Source organism: Microtus oregoni, unplaced genomic scaffold (assembly GCF_018167655.1).
Source record: "Microtus oregoni isolate MIOR12 unplaced genomic scaffold, Mior012 000020F_ref0000438, whole genome shotgun sequence".
Classification (NCBI taxonomy): domain Eukaryota; kingdom Metazoa; phylum Chordata; class Mammalia; order Rodentia; family Cricetidae; genus Microtus; species Microtus oregoni.
Genome location: NW_024543079.1, coordinates 40,160,561 through 40,172,238, shown reverse-complemented (window position 1 = coordinate 40,172,238; position 11,678 = coordinate 40,160,561). Strand labels below are relative to the sequence as shown.

Below are 11,678 nucleotides of genomic sequence, written 5' to 3'. Positions count from 1 at the left end.
GCATGCCTCTGATCCCAGCACTTGGGAGGCAGAGGCAGGTAGATCTCTGAGTTCAAACCAAGCCTGGTCTACAGAGTGAGTTCCAGGACAACCAGAGCTGCATAGGGAAACCCTGTCTTGAAAAACAAAAAGAAAAAATATTTTATAATTTTTTTCATTTTATTCGTGTGTGTGTGTGAAAGGTCAGTGTATCAGAAACTCCTGAGCCGGGCAGTGGTGGTGCACACCTTTAATCCCAGCACTTGGGAGGCAGAGGCAGGCGGATCTCTGGGAGTTCGAGACCAGCCTGGTCTACAAGAGCTAGTTCCAGGACAGGCTCCAAAGCCACAGAGAAACCCTGTCTTGAAAAACCAAAAAAAAAAAAAAAAAAAAGAAACTCCTGAGCTGGAGTTACAAGAGTTGTGTATTGCTCAATATGGGTGCCAGGAACTGAACTCAGGCCCTCTAAATAAGATTATGGGCTTTACCCACTGACTGTGGTGCCTCTTGGGAGATCTGCTATAGTAAGATTTAAACCCTCCTGTGCTTACTCAACCTACCTTTTCATTGGCTAAATGCAGCAGACAGGCAAAAGCCAAGGGTATGGAGAGGTTCTGAGCCATGAGCGGGGGCAGCCTAGAAGGAAAAGCACAAGCAATGAGTACGTCATGTAACTGAGAGAACAGGGCTCCTCCACCAGGTATGAATCACACACATGCAACTAAAAACTACCAAGGAACAAAGCAAGATTTTCTAGTTTGTATTTGGAAATGTCTCCTACACTGTCCCAGCCACTCAAACAGGGAAGCACTCTTTTTTTTTTTTTTTTTTTTTTTTTGGTTTTTCGAGACAGGGTTTCTCTGTGGCTTTGGAGCCTGTCCTGGAACTAGCTCTGTAGACCAGGCTGGTCTCGAACTCACAGAGATCCACCTGCCTCTGCCTCCCGAGTGCTGGGATTAAAGGCGTGCGCCACCATCGCCCGGCCAGGGAAGCACTCTTTACAGCTCATCCATGCATAGGGCAGACACAGCTCCTTCAGTTTACATAAAGCAAGCTGTGGGCAGCGGACCTGCCAGGCTCAAAGTCCCGCCAGAACTCAGAAGGGATATGCACCCCTAGCCCTCTGTCAGCACGCACCTCTTCTGCAGGTCTGTCGTGAGTCCACTGAGCATCTTCTTGTCAGCTACTTCCTCAGGGGCCCCTTCTTTTCCATTGACACTTTGGTTTGTCTAACCAAAAAAGCAGATTTATGGATTGAGCACTTAAGTTTGCGCTTGGAACAACAGAAACTTGCAAAACTGTATATCCAATAAAGAAAAGTAGCCTGGATGAAGCAAAGATAAGCTCTTGGTTATTTCTGGAAGACCTTAGGAGATGTTTTGGTTTTGTCCCCATACTGGCATTCTTGAGAGGTGCTGGAATTTTTCTCATTTGTTTTCTGTTGTTTGAGACACGGACTCTCTATACAGACCAGACTGGGCTGGAACGCAGAGGTCCACCTGCCTCTTGCAAGTGCCACCATGCCTGGCTGAGAGGCTGGAATTTTAAAGAGATAATCAGAGCACTAGGATGTGACTGTGGATAGGAGACCACATACCCGAGATTTCATATTCTAGCCACAATATAGGTGATTAGACCCTACTTTGTGCTTCTGTAAAGAATTACTGCAAGACGTAGTGGTATTTCATTTGTTTTTTTTTTTTTTTTAAAAAAAACCTTGCCTGAAGATCAAAATGTTATTTACAGCCACACTAGTCAGCCATACAGGCCACACAGTGGTTGTACACAATCTTTAATTCCAGCAGCCACACTAGTTAACCATGGAGGCCAGTTAGTGGTGGTGCATGCCTTTAATCCCAGCACTAGAGAGGAATATAAAGGAGGAGACAGGAACTCACTCTCTTTCAGTCTGAGCATTTCATAGAGGTAAGAGCTCTCTAGCGGCTTGGCTGCTCTGGTTTTCTGATCTTTAGGCTGAAACTCCCTCCCCCCCCAGAATGAACAAGTGGTCTCTCCTTCTCTCTCCTCCCCTCTCCATGTTTTTCTGGGTCCACTCAGGAGTAAGGTCATCTATTAAACCTGGGCATCTTTTAATTTGGTTTGATTTGGGTTATTTGTGTCGGCAGAGAGGTTCGTCTTAAGAAAATACTTAACATTTGGAGGTCCCACCAGGGGGACTTTTTCTCATGGGCCAGGCTAAGATGATGAGACCATGCCGCTAGGATCGGGTGCCCATTTACATTTATTTTTGCCAATGTTTTAGGCTTTCCTGTGAGAATCACAATTGTGCCGGATGCCTGATTCAAGCGGCAAGCTAGGTTTCGCTGAGGTGGGACTGGGTGAATAGATGTCTGCCACTCATTTCTCATGACCCCCCCCCCACCCCAGTTTTTGACAAGAGCCCTGTCCCGGTGGATGCATTATGACAGGATTGAGTTCCAAGATTTGGCATAGACTTCTAAATGGGCTCTTAAAGCCGGATCCTCAAATACCCTTGAGCTGCCTTTTACAAAAATCCTTTTAAATTAGGGCTAACATCTAAGGTAAAAACAAAAAAGGCTCCAAAATGCCATGGTTTCTAGATGTGTGCTCCCGTCCCCTCTCCCCTCCCCGCTTCTCTAGCTGTTCCTCTCTGTTTGTTCTCTACAATGGATGCGATAGTCCATGTCATGTCCCCCCCACCCCCTCCTTCCACTCTAAAACCGTATAGTTCTTCCATCCTTTTGTTTCTGTTCCCCTTGCAGCATCTGCTAATTGGGTCCTTAACGGGACCACCTCTGTGCTTCCCTGGCTACTGCCACCTGCCTACACCAGGATTTTTAAGATGGTCAGTTGACACAGGTTCCTAGAAGAATTTTATTTGTCTATCTGTTAAAATAATGTGGCCACAGTATGCTTGTTTCTTGTCTGTGTGAGTACAGGGGTGTGTTTCCACAGTATGCTTGCTTTATGTCTCTGTGAGCATGTGTGTTTTATTTCATAGTATGCTTGTTTTATTTCTCTATGTGTATGTGTGCGTGTTTTCAGATCTGTAAAACTTCTAACTCCAGATTACAACCACTCTGGAAAATACAAACGTGGGTAACCTCCATTTTGACCCCACCACCATCTTGGGTAAGAGTACCCATATGTGCTAGTATTCTTTGACTTATTAAAATATTCCTTTTAATATTTTTACATTTACTAGCATTGGTAAACTGTAACTAATTGGGTAAAATAGATGTCTAAGTTTAACTTATATGTCTAGTTTAAATGTAACAGGTAATGGTACCCAATTCTCAATTGCCTTTACAGATCTAAGAGTATGGCATTTAACAAAAGAGCCTCTAACACAGAGACATGCCAGCTCCTGCACTATCCTACAGCTCCTCCAAGAAGACGCATGGTTGCAAAAGACCGGCTGCCTTGAGGCTTGCCTTTGGGTTTGGCAAAGCCACCCACACCACAAAAAGCAGCCTTCTACCTCTTCAACTTCCTGGATGCTACACACAGGGAATCGATCTCATCCTGCTAAGACAGGTAGACTAAATCTCCCCCCCCCCCCCCCCAGGAAACTCTTTGGGCTTCTTGTACACAGCAGCCAATGGCAAGCACTGTTTCTAAGGTGGTGTTCTCCAATGACTAAGGAGAGACTTGGGACTAACTGGGATTATCCCCCTTAGATCTGTCTAATGGCATTTGATGACTTAAGGTACTGGTAGCTCATTGCTTATTTGTTAAGTTCTATTGTTAATTAGGTCGGTACGATAAAATAACCAGGCCAGCTCAAGAATAACAATTATATTTTAATGGTTATAAGGGGAAACAAAAAATAATTGGTTGAGGGGCTTCACCTCAGCTCACTGGCATACCTTTATCCAAAAAGTCTGGAGTGTTTGGTCAGACGCATCACCTCAGATCCCTAACACCCCTTTATACAAACAGTCTGGATTGTTTGCCTGGGGGCTTCACCCCAGCTCCTGACATAAGCTCCCTCCCCTGGGAGTTGCCTCAGTCCAAATTCTACCTCCAAGAGAGCCTGTGGAGGAACTATGGGACAATAGTCTGTACCCTGTCACTTGTATTTTTTAAATAAACACTGATTGGCCAGTAGCCAGGCAGAAAGTACAGGTGGGGTGACCAGGCAGGAAGTGAGGTGGGGCAATGAGAATTCTGGGAAGAGGGAAGTTTCAGGCTGCAATTGTCAGCCAGACACAGAGGAAGTGAGATGTGACCGCCTTGCCAAAAAAGGTACAAACCATGAGGCTAACACAGACAAAAATTATGCACTTATATAAGTTATAAGAGCTAATAAAAAAAAGTCTGAGATACTAAGCCAATCAGTTTATAATTAATGTAGACCTCTGTGTGATTTCTTTGGGACCTAATGACTGCAGAAACTGTATAGGACAAAAACCTCAGTCAACAGGGAGAGTCAAGAAAGCCCACCAAATGGTAACCCTTCCCCAGGGAAGGTCAAGACCACTCCCACAAGCTATTTAAACTGTCCCCAGAGAATGAACATGTGGTCTCTGGGTTTCGTGTGGTCCCCCCTTCTCTCTCTTCCCCTCTTCATGTTTTCCCGGAGCCACCAGGGAGCACTCCATCAAACATGGGCATCTTTTAATTCAGTTTGATTTGGTTTGATTGGGATTATTTGCGTCGGTGAAGAGGTTTGTTGCCCAAGAAAGAAAATACTTAACAATTCTTGCTATAGCAAGACCAAAGCAATGGTGGCAACCCACTGCAGACCGAACCTCTAAAACTGAGCCAGTATAAGTGCCTTTGTGTTCAGCTGAACATCTTAGCTGTTTGATACGGTACACACACTAATACAGGGACCAAGGCTTTCCCTGATATACCCAGCTTTGGGTCCTCAAAAACCATGAAATCCATTGCTCAGCCAGCAGAATGTGTGTGTGGAGTTTGTAGAGTGGGAGGGGTCTGAACAGACACTCAGGGTTCTGGGTCTGAGCAGTCACTCAGCGTTCTGGGTCTGAACAGACACTCAGGGTTCTGGGTCAGAGCAGTCACTCAGGGTTCTTGGTCTGAACAGACACTCAGGGTTCTGGGTCAGAGCAGTCACTCAGGGTTCTGGGTCTGAATAGATACTCAGGGTTCGCCTTACTCTCAGGAAAAGGAATCTGGCGGCATGATTCTATTTTCAGTGCTATGGTTGAAAACAACATCCCAGATCAGAATGTAGGTCAAAGCTTAAAAACTTTCTGACACTTGTAAGGTAGTCAATTTACTTAGCAACTTAAGGTGCTGTTGGGTAAGACTCCAATGCTCGTCAATACTGGAAAGCATTCGGTTGCTAAGGCAGCTTCCACTTGCACATATACGGCCATGGCACTCACCGCTCTGCTGCTGGGACAGTTTCTTTTGTTAAGGCATGATGTCCTTCTAAAAACTTTGACTGCAGCCCTCTACTTTGGGGCCATGGACACTGGATCATGAGCTATGGCCATCGGCTCTCCCCTACACACAGGGGACCTAGAGAACACAAGTGCTGTCACCCACCTCTGTGTCAGCCTCCTTTCTAGAAAACTCCGTCAGCAGACTCCACATGCTCTGCTTCAGCTTCTTCATGTCCATCTTTTTGGCTGTCTTGGCATAATGAATTTCTATTTTATTTACCTACAATAGGAGTAACAAAGCAGAATTAGGCAGAAGAAAAGCATTTATTATCAATTTACTGTAAAAACAAAAAAATCAAGAAGGAATCCAGGCCAGGCATAGTGGCGCACGCCTTTGATCCCAGCACTCAGAGGCAGAGGCAACTGGACCTCTGTGGGTTTGAAGCCTGTGTGTGTTCTACATAGTGACTTCCAGGATAGCAAGAGCTACAAAGTAAGTAAGACCATATCAAAAAAAAAAAAGAAAAGAAAAAAAATCTAGTTTCAACTACGAAGTTATATATAGCTGAGAGTTCCTCACAAAAAAAAAAAATCTTTGTTTTTACTTTCTGTTTTGTTGTTTGTTTTGTTTTTAAGACAGGGTCTCTCATGTAGCCAAGGCTGCCCTGAACTTACTATGTAGCTCTTGAACTTCTGATCCACTTGCCTTCAAGCTATAGTGCTGGGATTATAAGTGTATACATGATGCCCAATTTTAATGAGCCAGAATTTAAAGAATCAGTGTAGGGGACTGAACCCAGGGCTTCATATGCTGGGTAAATACTCTACCAACAAAGCTACACTCCCAGATCCTAACTTTTTTTAATCAGAGGTAATTTACATTAAGACTAAGAATTTCTCTCTGAGAGATGGCTCAGAAGCTAAGAGCACTGCTTACTCTTCCAGAGGTCCTGAGTTCAATTCCCAGCACCCACAAGGTGGCTCACAACCATCTGAATGAGATCTGGTGCCCTCTTATGGCCTGCAGGCATGCATGCTGCCAGAACACTGAATATATAATAAATAAATCTTAAACAAACAAAAAAAGACCAAGAATTCCAGTGTAAGACGAGTAAATCAAGTATTAGGTAGCACAAGCCTGGCTCGTGGTACAGGACTTATAGGAGGCCAGAACTAAGCTCATGGAGGGAGCAGCACACAAAGACACATGTGCTCTTTGCTACAGCCTTCGCTCGCGCACTCTATTCCTCCTTATGGCCTGGGCTTGATTCTCAACACTGCAAAGGTAAATAAAAATTAATAAAATAAAATAAGGTATTTGGCAAGATGACAGTTCTACGTGACCTAACCAGCTGCCTGGAGAGCAACAGATAAAGACAGAAGATGGAGAGAAAACCAGGCGGAGCGCAGGCTGACAGGACTCTCATCCTTAGGCATTAAACAACTTCCAGGAACCATGCAATTCCCTTGCTGCCTCCTCCTTACCTTCTGAGGCTCAGCCACCAAATTCGACTCTCCGTAAGTTGTGATATCTACTCCTCGGTTTTCAGAAGAAATGTGACCATTCTCCTGTGATGTCTTTGGTGTACTGCAAGGATCAGATTCAAGGTCAAAGGTCCCAACTGATCCCGCAAAATCGTTTGGCTCTTCATCATCACTGTCACCAGCCTGGGCAAGGAAACAAGGCCGCGAGTTTGGCTTGCAGCAGCTGTCAATGGAGCTTAGAAACCACTAGAAAGAGTCCATGTACACAAAGCAAGCAGAGACCACCTCAGAGTCCACTGAGTCCCACAAGGTGGACTGCTCACTTCACCTCTCACCGTTTCACATAAACCTACTAGACAGAGGGGTCTGTTACCAGCCTGGGACTGCTGAGGCGGGAGTGTAAAGTAGGCCAGTGTCACCTTTGGTTAGAAGCCAGAGCACAGAGCAGGGGTTGGGCAAATAGCCCAGTAGGAAAACACACACACTACGTGTGAGGTACTGGGTTCTATCCCCAGTATACAAAAATAGCACAGGAGATCCTGGAGACTATCTAATTTGGCAGCAAGAGCCACATCCTTATATATCTGGAGTGAGAGTCTCATGCATTCTTAGCCTTGTAGCCCAGGATGACTTGAACTCTGATCTTTCTTCCTCCACCTCCTGAATGCTGGGATATAGGGTGTGTCCCACCACACCTGGTATGATGGTTTGAATGACAATGGCCCAAATAGGCTCATAGGGAGGGGCACGATTTAAAAGGATTAGGAGGTGTGGCCTAGTTAAGGGTAGGTGTGGCCTTGGTGGGGGAAGTGTGTCACTGGGGGTGGGCTTTGAGGTTTTCAGAAGCTAAGCCCTGGTGTCTGTCTCCCTCTTCCTGCTGCCTACTATCCAAATGTACAACTCTCAGCTACTTCTCCAGGACCATGATTGCCTGTGCACCACCATGCTGATAAGGGACTAAACCTCTGAACTGTAAACCAGCCCCAATTAAATGTTAGACTGAGAACCACAGCTGTCTGCATTCAGAAGCCAGGGAAGAGACCACCCTCCACCGGGAGGAGGTCAGAGCTCTTCTCCCCTTACCTGAAGTCCAGGACAGAAGTTGGAGGTATCGTTAGGGTTGTTGTAATCATAGTCTTCAATTTCCTCATAGTGCTCAGTCTTTGCCTTCTGGTTCTTGTTCATCTTAAGTAACTAGAATAAAACGAGAGTAGGGGCAATATAAAAAGTCTTCTAGAAAAGCAGCTACTGGGAAAAGTTAGGGATATCAACCATGTTACTATGCTCAGTTTCTAGCATAGTCTAGAGTCTTAACAGGCTACATAGTCTAATCTAGTCTCCACAGCACAGAACACAAGGTACAGGGCACAGAGCCCTCCATTCACCTCCAAAACCAAAACGCTTCCTCTTCTGATCTGCAGCTTCATTTTCTGCAGTTTTATTTAAAAGCAAAAGTGGGCCACCTTGCCTACAGTTTTTTTTTTTTTTTTTTTTTTTTTTTTTTAATTTTTCGAGACAGGGTTTCTTCGTAGCTTTTGGTTCCGGTCCTGGAACTAGCTCTTGTAGACCAGGCTGGCCTCGAACTCACAGAGATCCGCCTGCCTCTGCCTCCCGAGTGCTGGGATTAAAGGTGTGCGCCACCACCGCCCGGCAACTCATTTCCTTATGGTAAAGGCAGCTTATTGGGGTTGGCAAGAAGATTCTGTACAGTGCCGGCCTTGCAAGCATAAGGGCCTAAGTGTCTAACCCTAGTTCAGGAAAGCAAAGCGATAGGTCCTTAGAATGTGCTGGCCAGCCAGTTTAGCTAATTGGTAATCATGAGAGACTGTCTCAGAGAAGATAAGGTGGAGCCAGGAGGGCGGCTCAGTGGGTAAAGGTGCTCGCTACAAAGCCTGACTGCTGTGGGGTGATGCTTTTGTACACTGTAAAGATCTGTCACTTGTATTGGTTTAATAAAATGCTGACTGGCCAGTAGCCAGGCAAGAAGTATAGGTGGGGCAACCAGACTAGGAGAATTCTGGGAAGAGGAAAAGCAAAGACACCGTCACCAGCCAGATGCAGAGGAAGCAAGAAGAGAAGTAACCAAAGCCCTTTGGAGGAGCCCAAAAGACCATGAGTGAATCCCAGACATTGGACATCAGAGTTTGGTTTTGCTTTGCTTTGTGACTTTGCCATAATATTTTCCTCTTGAAGTAAAGTATTTGCCTAGAGCCCATAGTTGAGAGACTTTGAATTTTAAAAGACCTGGGATTTTAAAGATATTGGCTATTCTAAAGAAACTAAATTTTAATGTGCTTGTATTTGTAAAGACTGTGGGACTTTTAAAGTTATTTATGTTCATTTTAAGATTTATTTATTTTATGTGTATGAGTGCTCCATCTGCATAATATACACCTGCAGGCCAGAGAGGGCATCGGATCCCATTATAGATGGTTCTGAGTCACCAAGTGGTTGCTGGGAACTGAACGCAGGACCTCTGGAAGAACAACCAGTGCTCTTAATAGCTGAGCTGTCTCTCCAACCTGGGGTATTTATGTTTTTAATGTGAAATATTGGGAACAAATAAGAAAGGAAGGGTTGTGGCTTAGCAGTAATTTGTTTGTGTGTCAAGCTTACAAGGGATCAGTTGTGCTGACTCATTTGTCACCTTGACACAAGCCAGAGTCCTCAGAGAGGAAGGAGCCTCAGTTGAGGAAATGCCTCCATGAGATCCATCTGTAAGGCATTTTCTCAATTAGTGATCAATGGGGGAGGGCCCAGCCCATGATGGATGGTCCTGGGTTCTATAAGAAAACAGGCTGAGCAAGCCAGAAAGCAGCACCCCTCCATGGCCTCTGCATCAGCTGCTGCCTCCAGGATCCTGCCCTGCTGGAGTTCCTGTCCTGACTTCCTTTGGTGATGAGCAGCAATGTGGCAGGGAAGCTGTTTTTTGGTTCTGGGGTTTTGCTGCAGCGGCAGAAGCCCTAACTAGGTCATGCTCCTTGAGAAATGCAATCCCCAGCTCCACAAGAGACAGCCAGCACCTGAGCTCAAAGACCTCAACATAAAGCCAGGCACACTGAACCTTATAGAAGAGAAAGTGGGAAGTACACTTGAACGCATTAGCACAGGGAACCACTTCCTAAATAGAACCCCAGCAGCACAGACACTAAGAGAAACAATAAATGGGACCTTCTGAAACTGAAAAGTTTCTGTAAAGCAAAGGACACGGTCAACAAGACAAAATGACAGCCTACAGAATGGGAAAAGATCTTCACTAACCCCACATCAGACAGAAATCTGATCTCCAAAATATACAAAGAACTCAAGAAATTGGACACCAAAAGATCACATAATCCAATAAAAAAGATGGAGCACAGACCTAAACAGAGAACTCTCAACAGAGGAATCTAAAATGGCTGAAAGACACTTAAGGAAATGCTCAACATCCTTAGTCATCAGAAAAATGCAAATCAAAACAACTCTGAGATTCCATCTTAAACCTATAAGAATGGCCAAGATCAAAAGCACTGATGACAACTTATGCTGGAGAGGTTGTGGGGAAAAGGGAACACTTTTGCATTGCTGGTGGGAGTACAAGCTGGTACAACCCCTGTGGATGTCAGTGTGGTGATTTCTCAGAAAATTAGGAAACAACCTTCCTCAAGACCCAGTAATACCACTTTTGGGTATATATCCAAAGGATGCTCAATCATGCCGCAAAGACATGTGTTCATAGCAGCTTTGTTTGTCATAGCCAGAACCTGGAAACAACCTAAATGTCCCTCGACCAAAGAATGGATAAGGAAAATGTGGTACATTTACACAATGGAGTACTACACAGCAGAAAAAAATAACGACAGCTTGAATTTTGCAGGAAAATGGATGGAACTAGGAAACATTATTTTGAGTGAGGTAATCCAGACCCAGAAAGACAATTATCACATGTACTTACTCATAGGTGGTTTTTAAACTTAAAGCAAAGAAAGCCAGCTTACAAACCACAATCCCAGAGAATTTAGACAACAATGTGGACACTAAGAGAGACTTACATAGATCTAATCTACATGGGAAGTAGAAAGTAGAAAAAGATAAGATCTCCTGAGTAAATTGGGAGCATGTGGACCTTGGGGGAGGGTTGAAGAAGGGAGGGGAGAGGCAGGGAGGGGAACAGAGAAAAATGTAGAGCTCAATAAATATAATGGGAAAAAAATAAAAACAAAAAAATAAAATAATAATAATAATAATAAAGGGACAGCAACTTAAAGGAAGGGAAGTGCCGTCTTGCCTTTATGCCAGGCTTGAGATGAAGCTGGACGAGCGCATCCGTCTCATAGTGGAAATCTGTGGGGAGAGTGGTGGCTTTCCAAGTCTGGTTCTCCAAAGTCAACTTGGTCAGAGTGGTAGCAGCCTATTCGTTTAAAAAAAAAAAAAAAGATTCTTAATAACAGCGATATCTATCATTTTAAAGGAATTAGGAAGGGTTTGGGCATTCCTCTACTGCGTGAAGTTCTCTATCACTATAGTGAAGTGACTGTGAAGGGCGTGAGAGGAGATGCTGTAATGGCAGAACTCACAGAGCGGAGGCAGATATCCTGTCATGAGTTCAAGAGCAGCCGGGCCTGTAGAGGGCATGAGACTGGGCAACACGTGCCACTCTATCTAACTTTCTAAGCTTGCCTGTCCCTGGCACTGGCTTTAGGACTATTTCTCAGTGGTCCCTTAGGGATGAGGAACAATGAGAGTACTTGTTTATCAGTTAAAGTTATAGCTAAGCCCGGGGCACATGTGGGGAGTAAAGGCAGGAGGACCAGAGGTTTATGGCCAGCCTCAGCTAGGTCTGAGGGCAGCCTAGGCAGCCTATCTATCTCTAGAAAAAAGGTTAAATACACAATA

The 11,678-nt window shown here is 44.8% G+C and overlaps 1 protein-coding gene across 1 annotated transcript in view; it reads right to left on the bottom strand.

Annotated features, from left to right (window-relative positions):
• Positions 1–11,678, bottom strand: part of LOC121460292 (condensin complex subunit 2-like) — a 28,490-nt gene that overhangs the window by 1,917 nt on the left and 14,895 nt on the right. The window contains exons 12-17 of the mRNA XM_041670606.1: positions 11,071–11,193; positions 7,887–7,997; positions 6,804–6,986; positions 5,482–5,598; positions 1,117–1,208; positions 540–615 (exon numbers count right to left, since the gene is read on the bottom strand). Coding sequence (XP_041526540.1) covers positions 540–615; positions 1,117–1,208; positions 5,482–5,598; positions 6,804–6,986; positions 7,887–7,997; positions 11,071–11,193 — 702 coding nt within the window. The remainder of the gene's footprint in view (positions 1–539; positions 616–1,116; positions 1,209–5,481; positions 5,599–6,803; positions 6,987–7,886; positions 7,998–11,070; positions 11,194–11,678) is intronic.